General features: G+C 43.1%; 1 protein-coding gene across 3 annotated transcripts in view; it reads left to right on the top strand.

Annotated features, from left to right (window-relative positions):
* Nucleotides 1-15,579, top strand: part of JAZF1 (JAZF zinc finger 1) — a 325,709-nt gene that overhangs the window by 271,098 nt on the left and 39,032 nt on the right. For all 3 annotated transcript variants that reach the window (XM_025873072.2, XM_073899002.1, XM_073899003.1), the window contains exon 3: nt 5,875-6,071. In XM_025873072.2, coding sequence (XP_025728857.1) covers nt 5,875-6,071 — 197 coding nt within the window. The remainder of the gene's footprint in view (nt 1-5,874; nt 6,072-15,579) is intronic.

Below are 15,579 nucleotides of genomic sequence, written 5' to 3'. Positions count from 1 at the left end.
AATTTTTAAAAGGAAAGGAAGACTTTATTATATATTCTTTATCCCTTCCCTGATTGGCTCTGTTAGGGAGTAGGCAAGGAGTCTGGTTCAAGTGCTCTTTTCTACGTTAAAAAAAAAACAATAATAATAACTACAAGGTGTTCTGATAAATGTTGAATAACTGACTTTTGGAGAGAAAAAAAGCCCTGATCCATGGTGTAAATACTCCCACTGTGGAACAACTTCAGTCTACCAACGTGGTGTCATTGAACAGAGTTGGGAAGAGGTGTATAGTAGCATACCATTATATGATAATTACAGCAAAGAGATAGGATATTTAAAAATATACTTAATTATAAATTCACATAATTTAATTTTTAATAATGGGTGTTTAACAACTGGCTCGTAAGAATCCCTGAAAATTTAATGACCAGCTCTCACAAGCCAGTACAAACCCACAATAGCACGCTTCTACTACAAGATTACAACAGATCCCATTGCAAAGCAGAAAGAATTCGGGGAGGTGGGCACAGCCAGGCTTCCTCACGTCACAGCCCCGTGAGGCTACAAAGCCAGGGTCCCCCCAGGAGTCAGGCAGCCCCACCTAGCAGAGCTTGGCCGACGTGGAGAGAATGAGGCCTGCTGTCTCCCAACCCACCCCACTTCCAACATATAAACCCCCAGAGGGGTTCCCTCTACATTTCCCCACGCCCTGAGCTCTGGATCCTTGAGCCTTTTCAACCTTGAAGACCAGGACTCTGAGGCAAAAGCAAGAAAGCTCCGAGGTCTTTGACATGCCCACGGCAGCGCGGCAGAGCTGGGAGCTTTGGGTGCAGCTCTGAGGCTGAGGTTCACTCATGCCAGTTCTGCCCCCTCGCCAGCAAAGTGACCTTGCACAGGCCGCTCCACTTCATTTCCCAGTTAATGTGAGAAATGAGGAGTTTAGACTAGGTGCGCTTACCTGGATTTCTTCCAGCTCTGAAGTGCCCCCATGTTGGCTGCTATTACTGAGGGCTTCAGAAAAGATGACCCATCATGTCAAAATGCATCAAGAAAAATGCAGACCACAGGGTGATGTGGCTTCCCAAGCCTGACTTCCCTCTCAGCCGTGGGAATACGGGGGACATTTCCAATAGGGACGATGGAAGGATGGGGGCTGTGGTCCTTCAAGGATGTGTCACAGTGCAGCTGCCTTCAAGATGGGAAGTAGATTTACCTGCCTTTCTGGTCAAAGCTAAACCACTCGAGTCTCCCGCTCTTGGCTGTACTCAGGTCTTCCTCTGCCGCATCAGGTTCTTTATAAACTTGGCTCCCCAAGGGATGCCTTGCCATTGGGAATCTGCCCATCTTTTGACAAAGAGCTGTATTGGTGGAACATTGCTTTAAAACTTTGGGGTTTAGTAGGTCTCAAAAAATAGGTCAAGTCATGGTTGATAAGTGAAGGAGGAAGAGCCAGGCAGTATTGCCAGTGAGAAGCTGGTGAATTGTAACCACTGTTCCCGAGGTGTGTACACGTGTGTGTGTGTGTGTGTGTGTGTGTGTGTGTGTGTGTGTGTGTGTGTGTGGTCCCTGGGAATAAATCGTGCAGCTGTGTATGTTGGTATGGCAGGGTTGCCCTGATTTACAAGTTGAGCTGCGAGCAAGTTCACAACCAGCAATCCAAGAGAGGAGGAGGGAGGGTAGAGGGAGAGGAAGGTTGGCAGAAGTGCTTTATGAGTTTCATGTTTAATGCTTTTAACATGATGTCTCGTTCTCACTTCTAGAAAGCACTTAGCAGATATAAGCCTAAAATAGATTGTTGTCCATAGCTGACCAAACTCCTGTCAGGGTGAAGGTAGGGGATGTGTGGGCACATTGTTGTGGTTTCTTATGGTTGTTTTATATCTGAGCTGTAGGAGAGTATTTTACAATAAAAGGCATGAGCTATTTTTTTTTTAAGATTTTATTTATTTGACAGAGACACAGTGAGAGAGGGAACACAAGCAGGGGGAGTGGGAGAGGGAGAAGCAGGCTTCACATGGAGCAGGGAGCCCGATGCGGGGCTCAATCCCAGGACCCTGGGATCATGGCCTGAGCCAAAGGCAGATGCTTAACGACTGAGCCACCCAGGTGCCCCAAAAGGCATGAGCTATTGATACTGTTTCACTGGGGTGAGAAGACACAGAGAAGCCTGCCCCCCACCCCCACCCCACGCCTGTCTCCCTCCTCTCCTAACTCCCTCTTTTTTTCTTTTTTTAAATTTTATTTATTTGACAGAGAAAGACACAGCGAGAGAGGGAACGCAAGCAGAGGGAGTGAGGGAGGGAGAAGCAGGCTTCTGCCAAGCAGGGAGCCCAATGCGGGGCTTGATCCCAGGACCCCGGGATCATGACCCAAGCCGAAGGCAGACTCCCAACGACTGAGCCACCCAGGCGCCCCTCCTGCCTCCCTCTTTTGACAAGAGTTTCCACCTGACACTATATGTGCACCCTCTAGGCTGATTCCCAGTCAGCCAAGCCACGATCCATTCTGTAGATGAGGCACGACCCAGCAGCTTTCAGAGCTATGAACATGCAGTGCCTCCCCAATAAACTTAGAGTTAGGTAAGGTAGACAGGATATATAGATAAAACTGTGTTATAAAGTTTTATATAATAACAACTTCCATGTTCTGAGCCACTTCCTGTATGACAGGTACTACTATCTCATTTTTTTTTAAGATTTTATTTATTTGACAGAGAGCACAAGCAGGGGGAGTGGCAGGCGGAGGGGCAGGCGGAGGGAAAAGCAGGTTCCCCACTGAGCAAGGAGCCCGATGTGGGGCTGGATTCCAGGACCCTGGGATCATGACCCGAGCCAAAGGCAGACGCTTAACCAACTGAGCCACCCAAGCACTACTACTTCATTTAATCCTTAGAGCCATCCTCTGAAGTCAGCACTATCCTGTTCATCAATGGGTGATTTTCTTTGATCACGAACATTCAGGCTCACAAGATGACCAGAAGCCACGGTGGGCCCTGGGTCTCGTCAGAGGAATAGTGGGCAGAGCCACAGCTTGCCAGCAGGGTAGCATCATGCCTTCTGCCAAGTCCTCACTGGTGCAAGGTAGACAAGATGCCCCGCCGGCAAATGTGAGAGCTGCCTTGGTAGACGAGGGGTCAGAGGTCCTGTAACACTCCACGGGCATACCCCTCGGTTCCCCGCTTGGACGTACCTAGGTACAAGATCACCACTCAGGAAGCCCAGGCTCTGACTTCCTATCCAGTTTGTATAAATGGTTTCTTACTCTTCCCAGTCCAGAAGCGATTTACCAGTCAGGGTTCAGTGTGATCTTAAGGAGTGTTGACTGTTAGCATAGCTGACATACCATCTTAGCAGATTACCTGAGCTTAACCAAAGATCAAAATCTCCAGCACAAGGGGTAAAAGATGTATGTTGACCCTTTGCCTACAGTCATTAGTCCCATTTTACGGGGAGCAAAGGTGAGGTTTAGAGAGGTTTATCAAACTTGCCTCAGGTCACATAGTAACACAAGCAGGGCTGGAGTCCCGGTCTGCCTGGCTCCAAGTCCCATACTCTTCACTAAGGTGCAAGATGCACATTTTATGTTCTACTCCATAGAGTATCTGCTTTCTTTTACCATTTTAAAAAAACTGACTTGAGGGACGCCTGGCTGGCTTAATCAATAGAGCATGCAACTCCTGATTTCAGGGTTGTGAGTCAAACCCCACGTTGGGCATAGAGCTTACTTTAAAAACAAAACAAAACAAAAAACTGACTTGAATTACCTACATTGAGAACCATTGGTCTTTTTGGAAGAAGCACTATGTCTATCCTATGGTTTTGCCCACTCCCCACCTACCATGTACCCCAATTGGAGAAGCTTGGCACTGTGCTAGTTAGTAATTCTACTTAGAAGAAAGCACTAGTTCTTTGCTTTTCTCTGTGAGTCCATATTTTGAGTAGAAGTTTATGGGGGGGGGTGGAAAACAGTTTTAAGAACAATAGAGCCAACTTTGCATCTGAAGGTAAATGAGTACCTGGCTACCAGGTGCAAACAGTTCTGTTTTGTGGCGTTGTTCCTTTATTTTTAAACCTTCACCATTGGGGCGCCTGGGTGGCTCAGTTGGTTGAGCGGCTGCCTTCGGCTTGGGTCTTGATCCCAGGGTCCTGGGATTGAGCCCCAGGGTTCCATGCTCGGCAGGAGGCCTGCTTCTCCCTCTCCCACTCCCCCTGCTTGTGTTCCCTCTCTCGCCGTGTCTCTGTCAAATGAATAAATAAAATCTTTAAAAAAAATAAAAAATAAATAAACCTTCGCCATCTTGTAGCACAAAACCTAAGAGCTCAAGGCAAAGCATGTAGCTTTATTATCATTCAGTTCTTCATAAAAATCTGGTTTATTATATATCTAGATTGTATTGCAGAAACCATTCAAGAAATGTGCCATCCATGTTCCAAGTATAAGAGTAGACATTTTAAGACATTGTAACAATACTGTAATATTGTTTCATTGGGTATTTGATTGGCTAAGTTTTTTACGAGGCATTGGAACTATCTGTTGACTTCTAAAACTTCTTAGCATAATGAAGACAAATACTAAGAAATTTTTTAGACAGAATGTGAAATGTGTTGGGTCATTAATACCACTTTAAGTCAAATGGAGTTAATTAATGATGAATTGTATTAAAATAGAATGTAATGATGGGAGGTTGGGTACAGGGAGGACTTGAGCAAGGCCAGAGTTCTGTTCTCTTAGCCAAGGCAGTGAGCATGGGTGCCTGTTTCATTCCCTAAATGCTTTCATGCACTCTGTTCACTAGGCTTTCTGCTGCAGTTTTCAGAAATGCAGCTGACAAAGCCTGCCTTCCAATAATACAAAAAAAAAAGTTTCTGGCGCCTGGCTGGCTCCGTTGGTAGAACATGCAACTCTTGATCTCAGGGTTGTGAGTTCAAGCCCCATGTTGGGCAGGGAGCCGACTTTAAAAAAAAAAAAAATGGTATATGTCCAAAAAAAGTTTGTTCTTTAGATGAGAGATATCATGCTGTAGATTGTTTTGAATCTTGTTTTACATGAATTTATGAAATGTTGCACAGTGAGAAAAGAACGGTTTGAATGTTACTAACATAAGAGAAGTGTGGAAGGGATAACTTTGAAGTTTCCAAAGTAAAATGATCAGGAAAAGTCGCCTTTCCCTTTATGGGTAATAAAATCACAACATAAATGGATCTTTAGCCGTCATCTTCCTCCTCGTACTGCTCTCCTCTTGAATCTGCTTGGGCAGATTTACTCGTTCTATAAATGTTTATGGAGATGGACTTGGCAGTGTGCTAGCCACAATTATGGGGACTGTGTCCTTTCGTTTCAGCTAACGGTTAGGGAGACAAGACCTTCAGTCTGCCAAGAAAATTTTTAAAAATCCAAATAACAACATGAGGATCTGGAGTAGGACAAAAAAGAATCCGTTTTCAGGAGGCCGCATACGTCGAGCGGCAGTGAAGCAGTACGAACAATAATTCCTGCCCACCCACCGATGGAGGAGGCCCTTTCCACCTGGAAGTGCTGGGGAACTTTGAGAATGGGTGGGCTTTCTTTGAGTTGAAAGAAAAGAGAGGACCTTCTGAGAGAGAGGAAGCCTTCTAACCCCAGGCACTGCAGCGGGTGTAGACCTAGTCTGTGTGTACAAGTTTCCCGCGAGGAGGGTTTGCCTCAGGGAGAAATGGGGCCTACCTGTGAGGAACCTGAAGACAGCTGGAAGATAATTTCATCCCATAGGAAAAGGGAATCTGTTGTAAGTCTTTGAGATTGTGACTAAGCCCCTTTTCCCAGGGTGGGGCATCTGTCAAACTTGGGGGAGCTGTCATCATTCCTCATGCTCCAGAGATGGGCCTGGTTACTCACCTTCCATTGTTGCTTCAGATTCATGACAGATGCTGCCCGCCGAGAGCAGGAGTCCCTAAAGAAGAAGATTCAGCCGAAGCTCTCGCTGACCTTGTCCAGCTCAGTGTCTCGAGGGAATGTGTCCACTCCGCCACGCCACAGCAGTGGAAGCCTTACTCCTCCCGTGACCCCACCCATCACCCCCTCCTCTTCGTTCCGCAGCAGCACGCCCACCGGTGAGTGGCTCAGCCCTACCATCTGGACAGGGGTGCAGGGGGATAGTTGTTGGGGAACAGCGTGTGCATGAGTGCAATGTATGATATGGTGGGGGCAGAAGGGGGCCGGGGAGCAACGATGATTCAGACCCTTTACTGGTCTCTGTGAGTTTGTTGATTTAGTCCTCTATCACTGAAGAAATATTATTGTGTATAGTCTGTACGTGATAATGGTTTTATAGGTATTTTTTTGAGCCTTTGCCATCTGTAATGCCTGAAGTGGATTTGCTTCAGTCAGGTGGAAGAGTAGATGAAAGAAGATAGCCATGTGTTGATTATTGTTGGTGCTGGGTGATGAGTACACGGGGGTTCGTTAGACCATTCTCCCTATTTTGCTTATTTTAAACATTTTCCATAATGAATGTTAAAAAAAAAATTCTGAGTGCCTCCTGTGTGGCAGGCACTGAGCTACCATAGTGAGCCAAAGGAGACCTCATCCCCATCCCAAAGGAGGTTAGACCTAGTGGGAGACATTGGTATTGTAGGGGGCCAACAAGCACACTCTTGTCTTCCCCTCCCAGATGTAGAAGCAACTGAAAAATTAAACAGCAGCCAGAGGAAAGATCAAAATCAACTTCATTAGTGACTAAAGCCAAACTGCAGAATGGAACTTGGATCCATAACCTTCGGGCTTCTCTTAGTATGTCTTCCCTGAATTCAATTTATTTCCCAAACCACCCTTTTACATGGAGGCCGAGCAGACCCGAGCGCACCCTGCACCCTCAGAGGAGCACGCACAACCCCTCTCCCCAGTTCAGAGAGCCACTAAGTTGTTGCTCCTCCGTGGGCAGGAATGAGTAAGGACAGTCAAAGGAGGCTGGAAAGAACCCTCCTCTTCTTTTTCCCATCCATTCTCTCCATTTCCTGCCCCACAGTCGGCGTTTAGACAGGCAGTAAATAAATATAACCTTAACCATGACAAGTGCTATATAGAACTCAGTGATAAGAGAGCATCCCAACAGACTTTCAGGAAAGGCTTTCCCTGAAAGGTAAGTAGGACTCAAGTAGGTAAAGGGGGAAAGGAGGAACATCCCACCAGGGAACATTTTGCAGAAGCTCTGTGAGGAGGAGCCTGGCAGGTCCCAGGTACTTAAAGAGGCCAGCTGACCCATGTGAGGCGAGGCCAGGGCATTCGGCAGGGACCAGGGCACTGTGGGTTGATCCTGAGAGCAAAGAGAGGCCACCTAGAATCACACCATCATCTCTGTGGCATCACCCCCTTGACTGCGGCTAAAAAGTTGATTTTTCTCAGTTTGCAGCTTTCTCTTTCAGCCATCTCCTATCAAGGGAGGTGACTACAGTAGTATTTCTCAAATTGTGTTTCAGAATATTTACTTCACAAAATAGTAGTTGGAGGGAAAGGCATTTCCTAATAAGATACGGATTTCTTTCATGCAGGGCTTTAATGCAGGCCTTGTTATTCTCCAGGGGAAGGATTTAGTAAGTTTCCCAAACTTAGTTGACTCTGATTATGGAACCTCCTTTCTAAGGGCAGTTTGGGGGACTCATGGCTGATAAGACACCATGTGTTTTATCACGATTAGGCATTTCGAAGATAGGACAGGCGTGCGAGACAGATGGATCAGAGTTCCTATCTGTACTTCTCCCTTTACACATCACTAATAATACCCACTAGATAGGTTCTTGTGTGAGTTAAGTGTGAGAGCATGTGTATACCCCCAGCATTCAATAAATGTTCATCTCTGTGGTCTGGAGTTTTCAACTAGTTGCTTCAGGAACAGAACCAGCGTCATTCTCCTGTAGAGGATGAATTGGCTCATTTGTGTCAGGCATTTGTCCATTCCTTTACACAGATCACCATATTTCCCTTATATTTATTCTGTGAAGATTTACTTTCCAGGATCTTTGTGTAATATTTGCTATGTAAATCTAAGGAATGCTATGAGACCATAGTATAACTCTGTGATCCCCTTTTCTGGGTATTTCTATGAGTATTTATTCATATATAATATGAATTATGGGGGCAGTTTTATACCAGAGAGTGTTTTATACCTGACTTAATGTGGAGTGACTCGTGGCCAACACCAGATAACCATGACTGCCCCAATTAGTAATGGGTGCCATAGAACCCCATGAAAATAGACAGTTTAAAAGTGAGAGTTTATTATTTTTCATGTAAGAATGTTTGGAAGAAATGGAATCATTTCCTTTCCCTCAGACATAAAGAAATCTTTCTGACACCTTGCCTATTTTAACAATTTCCCACTGAGAGAATTAATTTATGTTGTGGTAAAGATGTATCATTTCAGTCTTGTCAAGATCATTGGTAACTTATTTGCTACTTGAAGAATAGTCCATGTAAACATCAAAAATTAGGGGAAATGGTTGCTTAAACCTCTACCCTATACAGTCTTGATTGTGTACATTTTTCAGTGTTTGAAATGTTATTTTACCTGTAGTTAGATCAGCTTATTTTGCCTGACTAATGTGGTTTCTTCGTTCACTTTCATTGCCAAGTTATAAATAACATTCCAAGTTTCTGCCTCCTAAATTCACTCTTCCAAGTTCCACATTTAAGGTGTATTCCAGGTCCAGAAGTAATAGTCCCTCTTGTAGAAAATCTCATTTATAAAATAGTCTTTAAAATATACTGTCTTGACTGAATTAGAGCTCAGCTTTATCCTGGAATTTCAAGTATTTCTCAGGTATTCTTCGACCTAATATTTATTTTGCAATTTCTAAATCCTCGGAGACTCTTCTTGCCTCATCTTTTTCTTTTTCTATCCTAAGTTGCTTTGTTTTTTTGAATATATATTTATCTCTGGGTGTATGTAAATATAAAAGAAAGTATTCACTTAAGGAAAGTTAGAATGGCTTAAATCATGAGTTAGCAAACCTTTTCTGTAAAGGACCAAATAGTAAATATTTCGTGCTTTCTAGGCCCTGTGGTCTCCGTTCCAGCAACTCAGTCCTGCCTTGTAGCTTGACAGCAGCCGTCAAACTCTATAAGTGAACGGGCATGGTGTGTTCCTTCAAAACTAGAAGTTTTTATAAAACTTTATTTATAAAAACAGGCCAGTTTTGGGGCGCCTGGGTGGCTCAGTCGTTAAGCGTCTGCCTTCGGCTCAGGTCATGATCCAGGGGCCTGCTCAGTGGGAAGCCTGCTCCTCCCTCTCCCACTCCCCCTGCTTGTGTTACCTTTCACGCTGTTTCTCTCTATATATCAAATAAATAAATAAAATCTTTAAAAAAAAAAAAAGCCAGTTTTGGCTCACAGGCCATAGTTTGCCAACCCCTGGTTTAAATCATAAAGATATGTAATTTAAAGATCAACTTCATTAAATTCCCTGCAAATAAAGTGTCAAAAGAATTCATACCCATCTCCTTAGAAGTAATAATTACTAAGGGGGAAAGACAGCTAACATTTGTAGAGCGTTTATTATATGCTTACTGTATATTTGATTATGATGTTTTTAATCCCAACACCAGCTCGACTGAGACATTATTATTCCCATATGCAGATTAAAGAAATAGAGGGTTTAATAAGGTTAACTTCACAAAGCCCCATGTCTGTCTATTCAAAAAATGTGGTCTTTCCAGTGTACTTGCACTTTCCACACTAAGACCTTTTAGAAAACTCTTATTAGACACTTTAGCCATCTAGCTGCTCCAGTTACCAGTTTGACAGTTCAATCCCAAAATACAACAGCATGTTAAGATAACTGGAACTGTGGTTCACTTTCATTCACAGAACTCCCATTCTACCATTCAAATAGTAGAGAACTAACCACTTTAGTTTAGCCAGGGTTTTCTTTAAGGATGAGCTGGAACTGATTCCAGAGAGCCAGTTGTTAAATATTCAGGTTTGCAAACCCATTGTTAGAAGGATCATCTTTAAATCGGCCATGGTGGGACTATTTACACCAATCAAATTGGCAACTGCTACCTATCAGCACCCGACCCCCACTCCGCCCCCCCCACCATTATACCAACGGTTTACCCTTTCAGTAGTTATCAGATTAATCTTACTTTGTTATTCAAGGGATCATGGTCCTAATTGTGTCTGTGAATAAACCTAAAGCAAACCTCAGTCACCAATAAATAATGGCCGTTTCAAACAATGGATTGCTTTGCAGTCATTCACAGCAATGTTTAGGTGACTATACACGGAAAGGTTTTCACATTATTGGGTTACAAAACCACATGTGCAGCATGATCCCAATTTTATTTTTTTACTCTAAAAAAGTTAACTGTGGTTATCTTAATATGATAGGAAAATGGATGTTATTTTCTCCTTTCTCTTTTTTTCCCCATTTACTAAGATGAGTCTGTTTTACTTTTATAACTACAAGTGTTTAGTGCATATAACGGGAAGATATAAACAGGATTATTGATGGCTCCCTACCCTCCAAAAAAGAGTTTAATGAATTTATTTTCTTCAAATTAATTTAATTATCTTTTCTGGAGGAGGGAGGAGGTCATCCTATAGGATATAGCTTTTGCAGATTGTATTGGTTATCAGTGCCTGTAAATTAGTTAAGAAAGTAATTTCTCCCCCCACCCTGACCCCCGCCCCCATATTTGCCATGAATCTCTTAAAACAGTGACTCTCCATCAAAATCACCTGGAAGATTTTTGTAATTTTATTTTTTAATTTTACGTAAACTCTATGCCATGCATGGGGCTCAAACTCACGACCCTGAGATCAAGAGTCACATGTTACTGACAGAACCACCCAGGCACCCCACCCCCACCCACCCAAACCTGGAGGATTTTTAAGCTTGGGCTCCATCCCTGAAACTCTGATTCATTATGTGGGTCGGACTTGGGTACTGGGAGTTTTTAAAAGCTCTCTCAAACTAGATCATTCTAACCTATAGCCCAAGTTGGGAAAGTGCTCTTTTAAAATGTGATCCGTCTAGTTGTCATAGCTGTGTCTTTTCTTGCTTGGGTTAACATATTTCCACCTTGCCTGGGGAAAGGTTACTGTAGTCTACTTGCTAAGACTTCAGAGATGGGTCCAATGGGACTGAACAGATGCTCATTTATGTCTTAATGGAGAAGCCATGGAAAGAGTTGGCTGGATTTCTGGTTATAATAGCATTGCATAGTCTCTCCTGGAAAATATTTGTATATATGTTTTGGCCCACTCAGGGGCGGGGGGGTAGGAATTCAAACATTAAACCAGAGAAAGGCACCCAAGGAAATTAAACCAATTTTTTGTTTTCTTGTTTAGGGTCCCTATAATGAGTGTGAAGTCACAGATAATATCTATTAATGCATAATTTGAGTTTTTATGTTGTGTTACTTCACTTCGTATTTCTATGTCTCCTGCTATTTGGCCTTAGAGTAGACCCTTAACACTCCTTTATGGCTTTTGCAATAAGCTGTTTAGGTTAAAAGATTTTAAAATTTCCAGGAGTTCCTGATCCACAGCAGGTCTTTCTAAAAAGTATTAATTTTTCTCTCAGGATGGAAATTACACTGCAATATAGACTTCTACAACTGATAAAATTTTACTTGACATTTAGAAACTATTTAATAAATGGAGTTGAGGTAGACTCTCCCCACCCCTGCCATGCCTTTATTTTTAGAAGACAAAATAAACTTAAGTAGGCTTAATAGAAGCAGAAAATCTCAGAGAAAGATAACTGAGGTGAGGTCTAAACTGACATACCCCCCCTCACCCACCCAAGGAGGAGGAGGAAATAGAAGGGAAAACCTCAAAGAGAGAAATCCTATTCTGTTTCATGGTGGAAAATGAGAAAAGAAAAGCAAAATATTTCAGCGTGACTGAATTTTGTGACCTACTTATGAATCCCTGAAGCCATGGTTTGGTCTTTCTCACAGGTTCTGCCCTAAAGAGTTGAGTATCGAGACCATGCCGAAGAAACATTCCCCAAAATCTTCCTATTAAGAAAACGGCATCGATTTACATTTCCCTTTTCATATAAAGGTGTCATCTTGTTGCTGGAGAATGACAAGATGTTGCTGTATTATCTGGCCTGCATTATGTTCAGGTCACTAACACACCCTTTCCTGGCCCATGGTTTTTTTGCTCGTTTGTTTATATTCTAATTTGGTCTAATCATTGTTCTTTCATCTTTTTTGATTGACTCGTAAAAACCTCTGTCCTGCTTCCTGAGGGTCATGCTCCAATCTTGAGGCTAGTTCTGCTTCCTTCCCCACCATCTTATGTGGCTACTTGTTTTTCATCTCCTCTCGCCTCTCAAAGTGTTGGTAGAGTAAGGATGGCAACAACGAAGTAGTATTTCAATTACTTTTCCGTAACTACACAATTTACAAAAAACCTCCCTAAACAAAACTCTTTCTTGACTGGAAGAAAACAATCAAATCAATGGTGATCTGTAATAATAATAGATTAGACCTTTATAGTGCACAAAAGCATTTGCATTCACCATTATCAACCCCACTTTAAAGACAGGAGAAACTGAGTCTTACTTAAATGATACCTTGCCCAAGTTCAAGTGGTTCCCAAATGGCATAGCCACTGTTTTCCACAGCACCAGGACTGGGCATCTTTTCATTCGACACAATTTACTAAGTATCTATTTTGGTATAGGTGCTGTGCCAGGTGTTGTGGGCACAGAAAAGCATAAGGCATAGCTCTTGTGGATTAGAACTTAGGTCTTTTAGTAGAAGCCAGTCATACACATGTAGGACAGACACGTAATGAACATGACATAAACACAGATGGCCTAAATTATCAGCCTTTGTGATTAGTAAGACAAGAGCGATACAGACGGCGTCATTCCCTCTGTGCTGTTTTAGCACAGTTACACGCTGTATATTCACACCCATAAATATGTCTTAGATACTGTAAGGCAAACGTACGTTCCAAAGGAGTTGGAATGAGGTGAGATCAGTGGGAAAGTGACCTGGGGCAGACAGTTTTCTACTCCATGATCATTAGCAAATGTCAGCTTAGGGAATTTTAGTGATCAGACCTGGATATGTTAACAAAAGGTGTTAGTGAATCTGGGGTTTTCTGAGTCACCTTTCAAAACTCTGGGAGTGTAGCAGTAAAGGTGTGAGAGCCTTAAGCATCAGAGGGATCTGACTTCAAATCTCGGTTCTGCTGCTGGAGAGAGTGTTGGCCTTAAATTTGTCCAAGTCTCAGTTTTTTTATCTGCATGTGGGAGGCAATACTACCTCACTGTGAAGATGAACGAGATAGAGGGATAGAAAGATCCCCTTGAGTTAACACGGTGTCTGCTGAAACCACCAGCTCAGAAAGGACATTGACTTTGGAAGGGCCCGACTCTGCATAAGACTCTGCAGGGGTATAGAAGCCCCATATGTTCAGGAACTGTCTGCTGGCAATGGTGGGAACGGCCAATGTAGGCCGGCTAGTTAGGGCTGCTTGAAGTAGCTGAATCGCACGTTCAAAACAAAGAAAGCACTTTTTGCTCTTAACTGAATCCTGCCCTTTCGGGCAGACAGTATTTCACCAGCCCTGGCCAGGACCACTCGTGCATGTTTATTTTTGGTCTGCACTAACCTCAGAAAAGGCTGGTTCCAGGAATGTGCATTACAGGTGGTATTTGCTAATGACCTGCTCTGGGCAGAGACACATTTTCTGAAGGAAGGGGGGGCGGGGGGCCGGGGGTTCCTATCTGAAAACAAAAAAGATGCTATATGTTATTAATATGGGGCATTTAAGATAACTACGACCAGGGATGGTAGAAGTAAAGAGTTAGCCGGGTCACAGATTTTTAGATCTTGTTTTGTTATTTTAGTAAACGTAATAATAATAGCCCTTTTAATTGTGGAAATTCAAAGCACTATGAAAATGGAATGTTGAATGTTTCTAACAAATACACTCCTTACGAGCTCTGTCCCCCCACTTGTTGAAGGAAATGGCCACACAGGCCCAGCCACCACCGCAGTCGGAGGCAGAGGGCACCCACCTTGAGCTTCTTTTTCATTTTCAGGGCCCTTTATGATGTGGTGGCACTACACATTGCACTAATAAGAGATCTCTAGGTCATAGGGCCACATAAAGGTCATCTCAAGGTCTTTAGGACCAGGTGAATTTTGGCGACAGCATCTTGGAAACTCCCTGCCCTCCTTCCTGTGAAGGGCAGAGAACATCCTCAGAGCTGCCCTGAGGAGGCGTGAGAGCATCAGATGTCACTGTTCCTCCACCCAACTGAGGGGGGCGAGACGCGCGGAGACCACATAGCTTCCTCAGGGCTCCAAAGCCAAAGTGAAGTTGGTCTGGCAATTGCACTCCAGGAATTTAGGGTAGTGAAACCATGTCCACAAAAGACAAGTACAAGGATGCACAGAGAAGCTTTATTCACAAGAGCCCCAGATGGTTAATTCACTTGTCAGTAAATGGATAAACAAATCGTGATCTGTCCATACAGTGGAATACAGATTTAGGAATAAATAGGAACAAAGTAATGTTACGCGAAAAAACACAGGTGAATCTCAAAGAGAAACCTTCCACTGAGTGAGAGTAGGGAGACGCAAAAAAGTACATAAGAAATTCAAGTACGGGCAAACCAATGTGTGGTGACAGATGTCAGAACAGTGGTTGACTCCGGGAGTGTGGAGAGAGGGGTGTGTACACAAGAAAACTTTCTGATGTGATATGGTCCATATCTTGATTGAGATGTTGGTTACACAAAGGGATCTGTTTGTTAGACTTCTCAGTTATACGCTTGAGATCTGTGCACTGCACTGTGGATGTACTTGCCTCAGTTAAAAAAGAATTGGTGGCCCGGGCAGAAATGAGGAACAGGAGCCCACAGCTTCCACCCACTGCTTGAGCGAGCAAATAGCGTTTCCTGTGCTGTAAACAATCCATTTAAGAACAAGGAAGTAAATACATGCAGTCCTTTGAGTAATAAAATCTCTGGAATTTCCTCTCCATTGAAGACTGACAGTAAGTGGAATCCCTTATTCTCAGCTTTCTTAGGAGCCCTGAGGAATCAATAGGATGGTCAAAACAATTGTAATACATACTAGATGAAGAAAAAGCGGGAAGAAAAAAGGAAAGAAGAAGAGCAAGCAGAGCTAGGTGCCAAGCGCTTTGTTTTAGGTCACAGTTAGAATTGGTTAATGACTAAAAGGATTCCTGATAGAAAATTCTAGCATCAGGATCTTCCAACAGCCAAAACGTTGCTCCCCATGAGATAAGAGTGCTTCATTATGTTGAGAAATTTTCAGGGAAGAAAATTAAAGCAGCTCAGTTCTATCTTCTGAAACTCTAAATAAACCCAGTTTCTATCACGGGCAATCACGCAAAAGCAGCTTATCTTCGGATGTAATATTTGCAGTGACAGAGGTATCTATAATTTACCTTCTAAGGAAAATATCTTTGAAGCCTACCATTTTAGCAATACCTTGCTTAATCATGTACGCTTAGTTATAAACCAAAATTTCATCTCTCCTATTAACTGTGTTTAATCAAACTCAAAAAAAATATGTCCACTGTTAAGAATTCCCACAAGAAATCTTAAAACTCTTGACAGTCCTA

Source organism: Callorhinus ursinus, unplaced genomic scaffold (genome assembly GCF_003265705.2).
Source record: "Callorhinus ursinus isolate GAN/ISIS: 27379988/994484 unplaced genomic scaffold, GSC_fseal_2.0 scaffold12, whole genome shotgun sequence".
NCBI lineage: Eukaryota > Metazoa > Chordata > Mammalia > Carnivora > Otariidae > Callorhinus > Callorhinus ursinus.
Note: the sequence above shows the minus strand (reverse complement) of the source record. Positions and strands in the feature narration are given on the sequence as shown.